Source organism: Rousettus aegyptiacus, unplaced genomic scaffold (genome assembly GCF_014176215.1).
Source record: "Rousettus aegyptiacus isolate mRouAeg1 unplaced genomic scaffold, mRouAeg1.p scaffold_m13_p_11, whole genome shotgun sequence".
Classification (NCBI taxonomy): domain Eukaryota; kingdom Metazoa; phylum Chordata; class Mammalia; order Chiroptera; family Pteropodidae; genus Rousettus; species Rousettus aegyptiacus.
In genome coordinates, this window is record NW_023416286.1 from 79864455 (window position 1) to 79883056 (window position 18602).

An 18602-nucleotide genomic window follows, 5' to 3' on the forward strand; every position below is an offset into this window, starting at 1 on the left:
GCCTGAGAGTTGTCCTTTTATTTACTAATGTGGAAATCATTGATGATCATGATAGAGCAGTTTCAGAGGGCATGGGAATGGTGAAAACTTGGTAAATGTGGGCTCTCCAAGGGAATGTATGGAGAGAAGTTCCAGACACCAAGTATAGACCATTCTTTAAGTAGTTTATTTTCTGTAATTGTGAATTTCTTATTAGCCTTTAGGACTTTTGTATCAAAAGTTTTAAGAATATTTCACAATTCTTCATAGAAGGAATTCTTAGTTCTTTAAAATGCGTAGGAAAAACATATTCAGTGGGAGTTTTTAACAAGTAGAATTATTATTTAATGAAGCCTATACCACAACGATGCAAGGCTACTGCCTCTATAAAGTTTGCACAATATATATATAACACCACCATTCATTTTTAGCAAACAACCTTAATTTTGTAAAGTAGGAGGAGTAATAGAATAACAGGGCATATTGCTACTACTATAGAGTAAGCTGGAAAATGTAAATAACTATACCTCATTTTTAGCAAAGAAAACAGCTATGTCTTATCATTATGTAATTTTTCATAAAACTTTTGTTGCTTTTGCTACTGTTGATATTTTTCTTTTGATACTATGGCTATGAAATGCTTTCTTAAGAACTTGTGTCAAAAATGAAGCTAATATTCCTGATTATGAGGCAAGTTTAAGTAGTTATTTCTATAGGTAGTTTTTTAATAATAGTTTCTCAGAAACTATAATGTTTTGTGGAGGAAAAATTTATCCACATACTAAAAGAGAAACTATTAATCACAGGTGATGAAGAACTTCACATTGATTTTAAAGTATAAAACCAATGTATTTAGAGTGATTTCCACTTAACATGATTGTTATTGTTGAGCTCTGGACCTCTCAAGTTTGATTTACATGTTTTCTACAATATTAAAACCAATTAAGCAAATCTATCTTAATTGTAATTAACTACATATTCATATCAAATCTGGGAAACAGAAGAAAATTTTTGTGGGTCATATCTTGAGACATTTATTGTTAGGAAGGACTTGTGTTTAAATTCTTTATTTTTAAGGCCTTATTGTCTTAAAGTTTTATCTCTTTAATGTTTGAGCTCAAAATTTTGCTTACACTGTTATTTTTTCTTTTCCATTTTTTTTGCTCTGACCCATAGATTTATAATCCCCAGAGGCTATTTACATCACAACCCTCAAAAATTTTAAAAAGTGAGGAAGTAAGAATGGGTTAAACTTTTCCTTTGATGCCATCTACTGTTTTGTAAATAGAGGCGGCTCCAGAATTAGACACAGGAAAGGCTTATAGGTAAAATCTTATTGGGATGAAGGGACTTACCTAAATTCCACAAGCATATTGCAAATGCACATATTTTATTTTCTAAGGTAGGTTAGGAGAAAAGGAATGATATTAAATCTCACCCAAGGTACTGCCATTGTTTATAAAGCACCTATCCCATCATTTGGTAGTTGTTACTTGTATTAAGTCCAGTCCTATAACTTCTCATCATTGGATCTACTGCGAAATTTAACACACTAATAACTTCTGTCCCTATCCTCAAATTAATTCTCATATATTTCATGATTAAAGTACTGTCAAACTACTCACAGCTCACAGGCCAGGTCATGAGAATTCATGTCTTCTAGACTTTGCGTATGCTCTTCCTTCTGTCATGAAGTTATGCTAACGTAATTCCCTTACTGGCCAATCTTTCAAAACTCTGCCCATACATCAAACCCTTAGTAACCTGTGCATATGTTTTCACATTACATTTTTACATATCAAAGTAGTTGTTTCTAAGTTTGATTTCGCTGCTAGAGTGAGGTTATTGCAGATATTAAATGCTATATCTGGATGAACCAGTAATATTTTGACATTGCATGCACTTCGGCAAATGACCGATGATCAAAAAAAAAAAAAAAAAAATGAGCAGAGTGAAATATGTGAATGGATGAGGAGATAAATGGACCCTTAAGGGAGATATGGAAGAGTAGTAATAGCATGAGTCTTGACATTTAGGAGTGCTTTTATTGGGCAACTTCTTGTACAAAGAACATTGAATACATCTGAACCTCTGTCTTCCCCACCTGTTAAAGAAAGTATATTTTCTAAATCTCTGCAAAGATTTCTTGTGGATAATACACAAAATATTGTATTTATAGGTATAAAGTATTATACAAACATAGTTGGCTTTTTTTTTTTTTTCAGGTCCAGAGGCATTATGATATAGCCATGAAAAAAAGAATTATCTATTCTATGACAGGTTAAATAAGGATAAGCAAGAACAAATGATATAGAGCAAGTGAGCAGATTGAAAGGAAAATGAAGCCAAAATACACCATAATGTCCCGAGGGCTAGACAAAGAAACCCAGGGATTCTAAACTCTGGCTGCACATTAGAATTACCCGGATATTAAAAAAATATCTTTATATGAGCTATAATTTATTCAGTGTGAGGTGGGGCTCAGTCACAAACATTTTTTTAAAACTCCCCAGGTAATTCTAATACAACTAGGGTGAGAATGGCTGCTAGACCACAGGATTTGAGGAAATGTTTCTTGGGAGAGAGACTGCATAATACATGAGATGTTTTTAAAAGATTAATCAGCATGAATAGATATGAGGAGAGGCCAGGGACAGGAATTGAGTGATTAAAATGTCTAGGAACATCAGGGATGAAAATAACTGTTGTAAGGTCTAAACTTTTTTTTCTTTTCCTTTTCTTTTAAAAACCTAGGGAAGCTGCTGTGGAGAGATATCAGAGTTAGGCCTTCATAATTAACAGTGAAGTTGTCCAGACAAACTTAGGCTCATTTCAAGAATTAATACTGGCAGAGCAGCATTTTACAAACTAGATCTAAAAGTTGCTTAGGTAGCAAGCAGAGGTCAAAATGGCAATAGCCATTTGTTTAGTTACCCCTGAAGGGTTCCTAGGGAAGGTTACATCTTGAACAGGGGTGATTGATACTCTTTGTAGAGAGACCAGGCATAAAATAATTTTTTTATGCCAAAAATTTCTAATACAGATTTGAAAGTCATCCTTCCCAGGCTTCCATATTGCTCTCTGTCTTAAACAAACAAAAATAAATTAGATAATTAATATCTTCAAAATGTAATGAAACATTATGGAATTCTATTTTGTATTTTTGCCCCTTTTCTGAGTTTATGTGTGTGTATGAGTGTTTTTAAATGTATTTAATTATATAAAATTGTGGTCTTGAGAATATACTTAACTTCATATACTAAACTCAAAAAACTCATTTGCTTTTTAAGATATCTTTGATAGTAATTTTCTAAAAGATTGTTCTTCGGGATGGGAAAAATATAATTTCATTAGTAAATCAAAAATGTTTGTTACAAATTTGAATCTATTTTGAAAAAAATACATTATTTTCCTTCGTTTTGTCATAAAACTCAGCACATGCTATAGTCTCATGGGAGATAAAAGATTATATGCCAATAATAAACCCTTTGTGGAGGCACTATAATATCTTTTATTAAAGTAGAAATCTTAGAAACCTCAATATTATGTTTAGTAAATGACCAAACATCAATACTTATAAACATTCCTTTCTTTGACTCTAACACAAGATTTAAGAACGAAGGAACCAATGATAGCAAGAAGTCAATAATACCTTATTTTCACATTAAAAACAAAAACAAAAACAAAGGAACAAAAAAATTCTTGTGAGGAATATGGAAAAGAGACATTTTAACATTTTTAACAGAGAAAGGCTAAGTCATAATTTAATATCTTACAATTCAAATCTATTTCTAAGTGAATTATTCTAGTTAACCTCTTTTTAAAAATATATTTGGGTGAGAGAAAAAGTAAAGTAATATTTTAAGTCTTTAAACTTTTAGTTTTAACTATTTCAAATGTATCATTTATAAAGGCCCTGATTATAGTAAATAAGGTACAGGACATGGTCCTGGAAACCTGGGTAGCAGCCCAACCTTGGGAAAAATATTTGATTCTGCCTCCTTTTTCTCATCCGGGGATAATAATAATGTCTATGTCACAGGTCATCTGTATTATATATATATATAAAGCATTTAAATAATATCACACATAAATAATAATGCATTAAGTTTAGCTACTAAGTATGTTTTAGCTACTAAAATCATAAGCATAATAAATATTGCTTAAAAAGAGTAAAAATGAAATAACTACATTTTAGATTTTTTTAGTTTTAGTTAAAACAATTTGACAATATGTTTATCTTGGGAATATTTTTTAGTTTTTTTGTAAAAGCTCAATATTAATGCATGTACCTGTGAGGGTAGGAACCTTGATTCAAATGGTAGTCCTTAATTAGACTCTTAGCAAACAGCCGTGTCTCTCAGAAGACACTCTAATGTGGAGTAGTTTGTCACAATTATTTGGTAATCTCTTTCAGTGTAACTCACACAGCAAAAGTGACAATATTCCTGTCACTCCTCAGAAATGTCCCAGCTCTGCGGGTTTCTACATTCAGGAAAATGAAGAAAGCCATTATGAGGTATGCCATATCTCTATAGAGACATACTAGTACTGAGTAGTTTGCATTTTCCTTCTGATTTTAAATATTATAAGTTAACTATTATAAATATTTTCTTTGCTGACCTCTTTTATGTTCATATCTTTATACTAGTACTTTTTAAAATAATTTTAAGTAAACAGTTTTTAGAACAAAAGCAAATAATAATCTTTTCCTTTTTGGTAATGGTCCAACTATTAAAAACAGTTTTATGTTGTTGTCATTGAATGCAAAGTGTTGATGTTAACCTATTTTTGGAGAAAGTAATAAGCAACTTTTAGACTTATATGTGCATAATTCATTCAACTTTAATTGTTGAGCTAAAAGATACAGAATTCCATTTGTTGAAAGTTTGGTTCCATCCCCTACACTCAAGGACAGTAAAGAAGACAATGCTGTTTGATATAACCAGGCTAAATTGTAATTTTCATAAATCTTTTCCTTTCTTTACTTTTTCTCAGCTTGATCCTTTATTTCCCTGTGTTTTGAATTTAAAATAAAAACCTTTTTTTTTTTTAATGAATCCATCTACTGTGGAATGTAGATGATTCCTTTCCTTTTTTTCTTTCTTTCTTTTCTTCTTTTCTTATGTTGAGAGAGCTATTCCAGTATCAATTATTCTAACATGGCTAGATGCAGAAATCCGTTATGTTTCAATTTTTAAAACATATAACATAAAATTTATCATTGCATTTTTTAAAAATTTTAATTTATATTGATTGAGATGTGTAATCATTATAAGTGCATAGTTAAGTATGTTCACACAGTGCAATACAAGATCCATATTTTTAAGGAATTGTGCTCAATAGTTAACTCTAATTCTAACACATACGTATTTGTTTCATCTATTTTCCACAACTATAACATAATGTAGATTGATGATGGATAGGTAGGTAGATGATAGATAGATAGATAGATAGATAGATAGATAGATAGATAGATGATAAATAGATAGAAAGATAGATGATAAATAGAATGATAGATGAATGAATGAATGAATGAATGAAAGAAGAGAGAGAGAGAAAGAGAGAGAAAGAAAATACATATATGTATGTATACAGGTGTCTGTTAGTGTGTAGTGTGTGGTCTGTTTTCTCACCGAAGCTAAGTTTTCCCCTATCCCATTAAAAATATTCAAAACATTAGTAGTAAGGGACTTTTTGTACTTATTTTAGCCAACTAAAGGAATATCATTTTCAAAAGCCTCAGTAGTAATATAAGTCAGAAAAGCTATTTTGATAGAAATTTTATTGATAAACAACTTTTCTTTTAGACAAACCATTAACTGAGGTAGAAAAGGGGTAAAGTGATAACTTGGACAGCTTTATCCCATAATTCATCCTCCACATGTTTTTCTTCTTTTTCTTTATGTGGATCTAACAACTCAGAAACATCCTTGAAAACTACAGCATATATTCTTAAATTACTTTTATTTTCTTCTTTATCTCTCTTTCTTCAACATCTTAATTACTTGACATTTGAGAGAAGAACCATAATTTTTTAACCTTTGATTTTTCATAATCGTTGTGCACATTTCAAGTGCCGAGAACATAGGAATTTCTCCTATTAGTCACCCTTATTTCATCCAATTATGACACAATAACTCTTACTCTATGGCAGAAATGAATAAGTTTTATTCATAAATAAAGACTCATATAAATATTTTAAAAAGCTAACCAAAATGTTCTGAAAGCCATTAAAACCCAAGTGGATTTCAAATTTCTAAGAATTATATATGTATGCTGTAATATTTTTATGTCCGTGGTTTTTGAGTGAAGAATCTCTAACTCTCCAGAAATCTCTTTGATTACCCAAGGGAGTGAAATGGGAAATTGTTTACTGAAGATTTTCTTATTTTTTATGGAGACTTTAAATGATCTATAATTAAAATAATTTCCTACAAACCATATGCTTTTTATCCCTAGATATTTAATAAGGCCCAAAGCATAAGAGCACAATTTATACAGGGTTTATTTAACTAAAGTTCTAGGGAATATGAACAAGAAAAAAGTGATACTTAGAGCTATGATGTTAATTTATATTATGACTCCAATTATCAAAGAACAGTGAAAATAAAGCTACTGTGCTGTATTTCCAGAAAAAGGAAAGGAGACAAATAATTTTGGAAATATCTTATCCCATGGATTCTCATTTAACCATCATACTCCAGGCCCATGGTAGTTTGAATGGTTTCAGACTAGGCTATGTGTAAGGGAGTGGTCTATGATACTAAATAAAGATGATGATAACAACAACCGATATGTTTGTAGCACAAAGTCTCTGCCAGGGTCTATTTCAAGCTCCTTGTGTGTATATTCAGCCATCGCTTACATTTGTCCTTGATCAATTCAAATTGTTTTTGACCATAATATACTTAATGTCTTACATATACTTTTTTTTTTTTTAATACAGAAAGATAATGTCTGAAGTTTCTTATAAAATAAAACTTGAAGACAGGAATGATTCCAGTTTTGAAATTCTATGAAGTATTCTGAGAGATAGAATTCCTGAATAAATGCTTAATATCTGCAGACCAATAACAAAGAGGATAGTTTCAGTAACTAGTGCCTTAAAAGTATTAATCTAGTAATAATTTTTCTTAAGAATTAATAGCAAAAGGTGATTATAACCTACAAATCGGTACCTGTGATACACTGTTATTATTTTTTATTTTTATTAAATGATGCACTAAGCTTGGTAAAAGAACATTTATTACTAATTTTTTTTATTTTCTCACAGTTTATATTCCTCCCTATAACACTTTGCTAAAGTGAAAAAGATGCTTGTTCTTTTTATCACAGAAATATTTAATTGCATAAAACTATACCGTTGTTCGAATAGAAGGTCATTTTTTGTGTCAGTTAATGTTGGTTAATCTGAATGAAGTTATTAAATTTGTATTATGACATTAGAAACAAAATAAAACCAAGACTGTTATGACTAACAAGATTTTAATCACTCTTAAAGCATTATACTGAACCTATCAGTCTTAATTTGGCTATAACAATTATTGCTTATAGAGGAATGTTAATATCAGTTATTGGACAATTTTTGTATCAGATATTATTCTAAGCACTTCATATGTATTACCAAGTTTCATCTAATGTAAGATATTATTGAATATAAAACATACTACAAATTCATGTGCCATTAGGAAAAATAGTCAGACTCCGTTAATTTCTTCTTTATGATTTCCTTAATATGTGTCCTGCTTTAAGACATGTTAAAATGCAGAAATATTTTGTTACAGTTGATAAAATATAGTTTATTTAACTTGATAACAACCTCATGAGGTACGTACTATTATTACTCTTTTTTACAGATACACACAGTTTACATAATTTGCTCAAATTCACGCAAATAGTAATTAGTAGAGTTGGTCTCTAACCACAGTAAAAGGGCTTCAGAAACTGCAAGTTTAACTACTCTGTGATAACATCTAAGTGAAAACAAAAACAAACAAACAAACAATAAAAACTAAAACACAGTCTATTTTACTGCCAAGGACTATAGAGATCATATATTTATATTACTGATGCATAACTTAAAGACAATATGGAGTTGCTTGCTCTAGGTCACAGAACGAGCTAGTCATAGCACTAGAATTAGATTCAGGTTTTCTCATCCTGAAGTAACTACTCTTGAGCTGAATTAAAATTTTCCAAACAAATGTCAAAAAATTGTTCATATTTGAAATTTTTCTTAAGTTAGATTTCAAATAAGCTGTGGAGTTTAACTGTCATATTTAAGTTTTCTCTTTCAGGAAGGCCTTTTGTCATTGGACACAAAGAACACTATAATGGTTAAAATAGAAGTAAAGAAATGAATAAGTACAGCATGTTTTCATACCATAAATGCATATTACCTTTACCAAGCATCTTTAAGCTATAAATTTTATTGTTGTTTCTTTCTGTTATATTCTCAAATCCCTTTACCCATGAAACAGTATAGAATGTAAGCAGATAGAACTGTAGTGTCTATATTCTACAATCTGTAGGAAAATGTCTCCATTATTGGAATTCATATTGGACTGCATCTCAGTATGAGTAACTGTTACCTGTCACTATTTTTGATGCTTGAGCTAAAGTATTTTTACAAAATGGTCTAGTGTGCAGTGTATGAATTTTTGAGATAAGAGTTTTTTCCTTGTAGCAATGAAATCCAAAAATCAATGTCAGATGGAAATCTTAGCTCTAAGAGTTAGGGAGATTGGTGGAAGAGCTTTAAAATAAGTGTGAATTTCAGCCACCAGATTTTTAAAATGCGGCAGTTATTGCAAGTACAAAATTCATGGGTGTAGATGGTTGATTAAGTTGATTAAGATATCCTAGGAGGGACCACTGCTATAATTCTCAGACCAAAATTGGGAAAACTATTCTAATAAGGGGAATATCTGTCCTTTTACATTATTTTATAGCACAGGTTTTACTGGATTCAGAAATTCGTAGATGTTAAATTATCATCAGTTTATAAACATTCCAATCATATCGTCTGATAGAACTATTTAATAGTATGAAATACATCAAATGGAGAGTGAGAGGAGCATGTCAGAAGAGAAAAGAACTAAATGTATGAATCTTACATTTCACATTGATAACCTTGTTTAGGACAATTGTCTTTAAGTATTATTCCTGCCTGCCCCCCCACCCCCACTCCCGCACACTAAAAATGGGTACACATCAAGTTTGATTCATCAAACCAAAGGCACACTGAGAGGTATGAATACAGTGGACTCTACATTTGTAACATGACAGAAAACTCCTGTTTAAATGAACAATACCAAATGTAGTAAGAGCAAAAATGGTGACATTGTCTAGTACTTTCAAGTAAAACTGGAGATATAAAGCCAAAAACACTTTTGATTTTGTCTTACTAGGTCTTGGTCTTTTCTTCTCTTTTCTTCTTTGTTCTCCCTTTTTTTTCCTTTTCTATTTCCTTTTCTGCACTTATCACAGATTAACTTTAACTTAACTAACCAAATCTAAATAAACAGGATTAACATGTGAATTTTCTAATACATACTTGTATTTTCCTTTTCATGATATATTATGTAGGAATGTTACACAAGGACATTTAACTTTAATAAATAAATGTATTCAGTACTTAGGATAGATATTATAGTATATATCAGCTTTTAAATGAAAATAGTTAATAGGTTAATCTTTTAGTGATAATTTTTTGTGTTATAATTTTGTGAGTAACAAATGTTATGCAATTAATCAAATTTCACTAATGCTAAATTAATATACAAGCCAGTTTTTTTTTCTTCATAAAAACAACCTTTTCTAAACAAATGGGACTGTGTCAAGCTAAAAAAAAAATTCACAGCAAAGAAAATCACCAACAAAACAGAAAAGACAACCTACTGAATGGGAGAAGATATCCGCAAATGATACATTTGATAAGGGGGTAATATCCAAAATATAAAAAGATCTCATACAACTTAACAGCAGAAAAACAAAACAATCCAATTAAAAATGAGCAGAGGATCTAACTAGACATTTCACCAAAGAGGACATACAAATGATTAATAGACATATGAAAAGATGCTCGATGTCACTAATCATCAAATAAATGCAAATTAAAACCACAATGAGATATCACCTCGACCTTATACCTGTCAGAATGGCTATCTTAAATAAATCAATAAATAAGCACTGATGAGGATGTGGAGAAAAGAGAACTCTAGTACACTGTTGGTGGGGTTGTAAATTAGTGCAGCTGTTATAGAACTAGCAATTTCACCTCTAGGTATTTATCTGGAAAAAACAATAACACTAATTCAAAAAGAAATATGCACCCCTATGCTCATTTTTCATTGTAGAATTACTAGTAATAGCCAATATATGGAAGCAGCCGAGATGCTCATCAATAGAAGAATGGTTAAGGAAGATGTTACATACATACATGTGTGTGTGTGTGTGAGTGATATTATGGGATATTATTCAGCAATGAAAAAGAATAAAACCTTGCTATTTACAACAACATGTATGAACCTAGAGGGTAATGTACTAAGTGACATAAGTCAGACACAGTAAGAAATACTGTATGATTTCACTTGCATGTAAAATGTAAAAAAAAAAAAAAGAAAAAAGAAAAAGAAAGAAAAAAAGAAACAAAAGAAAATAGGAACAGCACCAGAGATACAGAGAACAAGCTGATGGTTGCCAAAGGGAAGGGGTGCAGGGGGGAATGGGAATAATTAAAAAAAATAAAAATTAAAGAAAATGAAAGAGAAGTGAGGAAATGTGGAAGCCCAGTAAGGATCAATGATAAAGAAGCATGAAATTACTTTATAAATGCCATTCTTACTAAAATCATCATCATAATCATCATCATAATCATAATCATTATCATCATCATTTTCATCATCACTACTATTGCTCTACCACTACTAGCACTACTACTACTACTGCGATTTATTTTTGTGTTTTATAAAGCCTAAAGTAATCTAAAAGATTCTATTTATCCATGAGAGGAGGTGCAGTACCATGGATTGATAATAGGCCTGTCATAGAGATTAAGATCTGAATTCTGGCCCGACATTCAATATTTATGTGATTCAGAGCAAATTATTTTAGTTATATGTGCCTCAGTTTCCTTATCTGTAAAATGGGAATAAAAATTTTAGCTGAGTAATTCCACTTCTGGTCATTATGGAGTAACTTGTCTCAGACTTTTCTTCCTCTGTAAAAAAAAAAAATCTCAATCCAAAAACAAACAAAAACTTGTGGAATAAATGCACAGGCAAAGATCAGCAGGCCAGTTTTATCTGAGCAGAGGCTGTTACCTTATGACTACTATAATCCCTACAAAAAGTGAAATGCAGTTTATCATACGTTTTCTGATTCATTGTATATGTGCAACTGCTTATTAGCCTTGAGGCTGCACCAAATATGACACTTCTAAGAAAATTATCTGCTGCCCAAGACAAATGAAATAAATATGTAAAAAAAGAACAACCTTTTCTCTATATATATACACATGCACACACATAGGCACATATGTACATATAATACAGATACATACAGAATATATATATACATACATATACACATATTTGGAGAATAACTTCTAACATATCAATTTAAATTATTGGTAACATATAGAATTGCTCTCCAAAATGCAATAAATTAACAAAAAATGATGAAAAATATGTCATACCTTAGTAAGTCACTATGAAACTTTGCGTATATAACAACCAGTATGGAAAGCATATCTGGCTCACTCACCTGTAAGGACTTATTCCCTTTTTCATCCTTTTATCATAAAGGATCCAAATCTTCATTCACAAAACTAACAAAAAAATACACATCATGGATTTCAGAGTTGTTACATGCCATTTCATGTGAGATTGGCCTTGCAAATAATTTCTAACAAAACACGGGACAATTGCTGACTACCATTCTATACACTATTTAGGAATCTTTATAATGACTGGTTGACAACTCTGCTTGATAGTATCTGTCATGTAGAATTCGTAATATAGAGTCGATTTTTTTTCTAAATAACTTTTTAAAATTATTTCATAAGCTCCTATTAGCTGACAAGTAAGCATATATAAATTTGAAACAAATTACCAAGAGTTCAAAGAAGTTATCCTACAGTAGTATTTCAACACTACATACATTCATGTCTAATGCCTATGTATAATAATATTTTCTAGAAAAAAATGTGAATTATTTTTTATTTCACACTATTAAACTTAAGTTTGAAAAATTTAGGAGGCATTAGGGATGTAGGCAAATATAAAGGTACATATATCTGATCAGAGACTCTAAGTTATTGTATATGCTAAATACATCATGCGAAAGAAGCATGCAAACGCGATTCTTTGTATCTCAGATATTACAGTCTAAAGGAACACACATTTAATATTACTATAAAGTGTAAATAGTCCTAAAAGATGTTCAAGTTTCAAGAAGAACACATAACAGGAGCAATTTATCTGTTAGAGGACAAATATGATCATGTTAAAATAAGGCCTGAAGGAATCTACCAGGTGAGTTATCAGGAGCGGTGTGATGTGTGGTAATGGAAGAATGAAGATGTTTCTCAAGTAGACCACATAGATGAAGGTCAAATCCTAGGAGAAGGAATCACGAGTTTGAGGAAGTTCCACTAGTCATTTCCCTTCGCAGTTCAGAGCTCTTTCCTGGTTCCATTATTAAGACCTCGTCCTGCTTCGGAATGCAGCATGACGGTAGCTATCAATCCTCATGTTCTTAATTAATGTGACATCTACACACATTTTTAGTTAAGAACAATGACTATTTAATATTTTTCAGTGTATATTTAATTAGTTACCTTTAAAACTTTTAATCACTTAATTTTAAACCCAGGCATGTATATTTATAGATATATTTCTACAGAGCAAGATTTTTAAAACAAATTTCATATGTAATAATTGCACATATACCATATTTGACCATATGTAATTATTAATATAACAAATCGGACTTGCACATACACATACAGATTCTGTAAATAATAATTAATAACCCCTTATTGAAGAAAATAGTGTTTTCCAGAAGCTTTATATATATATATTTGAACCATATGGATAGCCTTTTGAATTAACTCCACTGAAAATTTATGAAGAAGCTTTCAGTTATATTCTCTGTATTTCAACAACAGATATAAATCAGCTATCAAATTTTCCAACAGCTCAATTTTTTTCAATTACTTAACCCTGTATAAAGGGTGGCCATCACCTTCTTTTAGTTTTTATTAAACACATTCTACCAATTCCTTCTTCACCACAAAACAAGTGGGCTTGGTTTTATTCACAGGAAGAGCCACACTTGACAGATTTACTGAGAGTGTCAGCTACGGTCACAGGCTTGATGGGCAGCACCAAACCTTGCCGTGGCCCAGCTCCCTCTAATTAGTTGTTTGAAGCTACTCTGTGTGCCACTGGCATAGGCTTATCATCTGAAGACATCTTTGCCATTCAGAATGACAGATGTGGTGCAGCTGTTTGTGCAGAGAGAGGAATGTACAAAGAGAGAGGGGAAGAGACTTTCAAAGTGACAGCTACAGTACCTTTCACTGAAAGACTCTGAAGATATTACAAACCAAAATGTGGAATATAAAAAGCTATAAATCAATTATCTGTTGGACCGGTGTGGAAACCACACATGAAATGACAGTAAATTTATCAGACTACGAGAATGAGAGAAAAATATAGCTACCTCACAGATCTTTTTAAATCAACTGAATCACATGTTCTCGTGATTAATACAGATCAGACATTTTCTTATGGAATTAACATAAGCGTGTGGAGTTTTCAGTAGATTCTGTACATCTGTGGATAATAATGAGGAAACCTGCCAGAAGCCTCATGTTTAAACTTAAACTTCTATAGAGTACATGGTCATAAAAATTTGTTGAGATGCTAAATATCTCAGGATATTGAAGACACACTGAGAAGAGAAAAGTAATACAAAAAATGAGAGAGGTGTGTAGAAGTGGAAAAGATAGAAACATAGGAAGTGATGACTTCTTTTTAGAAAAGTGTACATATGTTGAAGTGAATAAAATTCTTTCATACTTACTGATATGTGTAAACTATGAGATCCTTTTTTAACTACTCTTTCAAGAATTTGGAAATCTAAAAGTCAAAGTATCTATCATTAGAAGTGTGAATGACTAATTAAGTTAAATATTTTTCACAAAAGCATTCGTGAAAAATTGCCAAATATCTACCAAGAATAATGTTTTCGTAGATGTCTGATGTTTTATAAAACAAATTTAACTGAATGTCTATATTATAAAATGTATAAATATATTCTAAATTATAACAGAAGCTACAGAGATTCTGGTAAATTGTATGGAAATTTGAAATAGATTTTTGGATGTTTGCACTGGCTTGATATATTTATCTAATATAAATGTTGCTATTATACTCTATAGACACATACAGTGATTTATCAGAGGGCTTATGAGATATCGATTAGTGTGTCATTAAATTCTGAGAGGAATAGAAGTAGAATTACAGCTAGTCTTATCTGTTCCATAGTGCATAAAATTCTGAATATAGACATAAGAATGTTTTACCTATTTAAAACACTTGAGATATACTTATCTATACAAAATATACAGAAAAATAATACAGATAATATAAACTACATAATTTTAACTTTGTCTTGATTTTAGCTTTTATTCTAACTTTATACACTTCTGAGTTTTAAAATGTTAAAACACTTAAAAATAGAAGCTGCATAAGATCACTCTAATTATTGAGGAAGAGTTACCTGGACTTATTTTATTCCCTAGGTAGTTCAAACAAGTGATAAATATATGTTAGAATGTATGTGTGTTGGTGTCGCATGCATTAAATGCAGATTAAATTTACAAAAATAATTAAGCAGAGACTTTTTCTTTAAATGTCATTTATTTCTTTAATTTTAGAATTATTGGAAATATAGAAGGTCGATCAGTGACTACAGCATGTTATAAGTAAGATAGATAGATTCTGGGGTCAAATCCACCAGGAGATCTATATTTAGCAGGTAAGGGTTGGAGTCTGAATTAGAACTTTTGAAAAAAATTCAAATTTTATGCATATTTAATAGGCTTTCTGTGTAAGGTGATAAGATGGACTGAAGGTAGGGTCTAAATAATGATTGGTAAATAGGTCATATCAATAAATTAGTGTCTTGCAATTCGAGGGTCAGGACTAGCTTTTCCTCAACAGAATAGAAAAAGACAGAATAAGATAAGTTTTATTAAATGGAATAAATAGATTACAGCAAAATAGAATGGGGAAACAAAGAAAGAGAATATGGAAAAAAAAAGAAGATAATGAAAAATATTTTGAGTGTGTGGCATATAAAATAGTATTTTTTCACTTAACTTTTATTTGAAGTGTATATGTTTGTATATGTTTGAGTCTTTTACTGTCTGTGTAAAATAGGTTGTTTATTGTGGGTTGTGCTCAAAGGTTAAAAAACACTGATAAAAGTAGCTCACACATACCACTTATTTATCAATGACTCTTCAAAACTGTTTTGATTATGTTAACTGAATGAACAACTCCTTGGAATAAAATCTACGACTCTCATATACAGATTAATAAAGGAATAGTGAGGCAAATGACTTGTTCACTGTTATACAGCAAATTAGTGGTCACGGCAGAATTCACATCCAGAAAATCTAGTGTAGCTTGTGCTGTTGGCCACAGCCCTAATGCTTTTGATAAAGATGGTGGAGGATCTAGGATTTGTGACCAGCTTCCTGACTCAAAGCATGATACAACGCTCCTTCACTTTATCAGTTACCTTTCATTTAGTCTAAATCCTAATCATAGGTCAGAGTTTATTGAACTCATGGATCATTTGTCCCATAAAATGTTTCATGTACAAAGAGTATCTAGACTGAATGAGTTTAAGATGTTCTTTTCTCAATAACACCTCTTGGTGATTTACAAGGGAATTAATATGTAATGTAATGTATAATCAATCTATTTATATTTGTTTAACCCAGTCACTGGTAAAATAATTTGAGTATAAAATCATATTTATAGGACACCTATTAATATTATATCCCATATAACTCATTTTAATAAATACTGCCTAAATCATAAATGATAGTCCATGCTAAAATTAATTTTCTTTGTTAAAATTGACTTGAAATTTAAGTAAGACCTTAATTTTTAAACAAAATGCATATCAGAAAATAAAACAAAATGGAAACAAATGTGATATCAAAGGTTTGCATGTGTATGTATCATCCAAATGCTTTTTATCAAAGAAGTATTTTTTTAAATTTCAGATTCTACCTTGGTTTTTAGAAAAAATCCTTAATGATATATGTCTAACATATTTTTTAAATGATACCCATTCAAAAAGCAGAAGCCCTTAGACTTTCTTATTGATATTAAATTCTTGTTTGTTTGTTTGTTTGTTTGTTAAGGAGATATATTTGTCTTAACACAAGCATGGTGTCTTCTGTTTCTTCTGTTTTTTTCCATTTCTGCTAAAAAAAATTTAAATAAGAATAATGAAATTAATTTTTCTAGTTTCTATCTACTTTACAAAATAATAAAGGCCAAATACTATAATATGCTGAAAAAAATACACAAACACAGATGCACAGTGAAGGATGACAGAAAAAGAGCTAAATTGTGAATGGCAGGCAACTCCAGCTTCTTTGTCATTAATGTACAAAGGTTTAAATTTTGCATACGACAACATGTTCTCAATATTAGCATATGGAAAATTCGTAATTACTTAATACTTTCTTACTATATTTTATTTTTTAATATTCCACTGTAAATATTTGCATCTTAATATTGATGTAAAAGTGAGAGACTGCCATTACATTCAAAATTTCTTTTAAGATTCTGCAAAAGGTGGCAGGTCCTTGATGCCTGGGCGTCACACTGTCCCAAATAATTTCACTCAGTGTCAGTTAATGATTAAAAAGGTGAGGAAAAAACCCACGATGCATGTTGATTTGATAATGAGTTCTAAAATAATGAAGTTCATACATCTAAAATATATAAGTATGTGGATTTAGCCCACATCTAGCAAAGAAAAGTTTTAATAGCCTCATTTAGGTAAGAGGTTTATATTTTTTCAAATCGATCCCATAGCCTTCTACTATCTAATAATTCTATTGTTGTATAATTATTTCCATATTTTTGGCTAGGAAGCCGAGCTGCTTTCAAGTGTACTTTCTGGCTGAATTACCTCAATCTTGCCTTGAATGGGTATTTAGGACATAATATCTATCTAAAACAAATGGATAGTATAAAATTTAAGGATATCTCATATTGATATTTAATTTTAAACAATTCATAGACATACATTTTACCAACATTTTATAAGAGGTTTAATATCATTTTGGAAGTGTTCTGGTTTATTTATTTAATGACATTGTTATTATATAAGAAGTTTTCCAGTTGAGACCATGGAAAACATCTGCTCAACTTGGGAGGGAAAAGCAAGAACACTTTGGGTGGGTCTAGTCTTAATTTATCATGTATTTAGAAAAACACAGCATGATGAGTATCATCTTAGATAAAACAAGTGTTAATACAATAAAAAGAGCAAAATTTAAATTCTAAATATGGATTGAAAAAATAGAAAAATTGTGGTAGTATACAAAGTCACACTATGCAGCAGTGAAAAGAAGAAACCACTGATACATGCAATAACATGGATAGATCTCAACAGTATCATGTTAAATGAAAAAAAAAGACATAAAAGGCTATTTACTGTATGAGTTGATTGCTATGACAATCTGGAAAAGGTAAAGCTATTGAGACAGCACTCGGGTTAGTGGTTGCCAGGAACTTGGGCTTGAGGGGAGGATATTAACTACAAAGGGGCTCAGAGAAAGTTTTTGGAGTGATAATAAGGTTCTGTAACTTGGTTGTAGTCATTTGTCAAAGCCAATTGCACTGGATGGAGTTCAGCTGACAAAACAGTTTATTAAAGACTATCGCCTTAGGGGAGAGAGACAGGACTCAACTCCTTTGAAACAAATGGAGGCAAGGTTTTGTGTATTGGGGGAAGCTAGTGGGAAAAGATTGGAAAATGGTAGGTGGGAGGTTGGTGATCAGGCTGTCTGTGTTTACTAACAGTAGTTAGAGAAGTTAAGCTCCTCCCCTCTCAAAGGGAGAGGAGACATGGATCCTATCCCTCTTGATGAATACATTTTAAAGGGATAGCCACCAGGTCTTTGAAAAAGACATTCCTGAGCTTTGTTGTTGTTTTTATTGTTTTTAGCATATGCCCTTGGAAAAGGAAGTCAAGGCCTAGAGTCAGAAAGAAGACTAAAGTTTAGTCAAACTGAGGTGAATGTTTGTTAAGGGCAGCTTAGTCAGGTTCTGTGACTGTTAGTGTTTGTTAGAACTCATGAGACTCTACTCCTAAAATGGTGAATTTCACTATATGCAAATTATTTCATCTTATTGTCAACATAAGAAAAATCCAAACCTATAGAGAATTTTGATGAGTTCATTTGAGCCAAACTGAAGACAATTGACAGGAAGCAAAATCTCAATGGATTGAGAAAATGTCTGGAGAAGGGCAGTCGTGCAGCTTGTTTTATATATTAGAATCAAAGGAGGAGATGT

At 31.1% G+C, this 18602-nt stretch overlaps 1 protein-coding gene across 6 annotated transcripts in view; it reads left to right on the top strand.

Annotated features, from left to right (window-relative positions):
• PCDH9 (protocadherin 9) overlaps positions 1-18602 on the top strand; it is an 808726-nt gene that overhangs the window by 294584 nt on the left and 495540 nt on the right. For 2 of the 6 annotated variants that reach the window (XM_016137177.2, XM_016137180.2), the window contains exon 3: positions 4397-4498. The exons of 2 other annotated variants lie outside the window; for them this stretch is intronic. In XM_016137177.2, coding sequence (XP_015992663.1) covers positions 4397-4498 — 102 coding nt within the window. The remainder of the gene's footprint in view (positions 1-4396; positions 4499-18602) is intronic. 2 more of the 6 variants (XM_016137178.2, XM_016137181.2) reach the window with 1 other exon arrangement.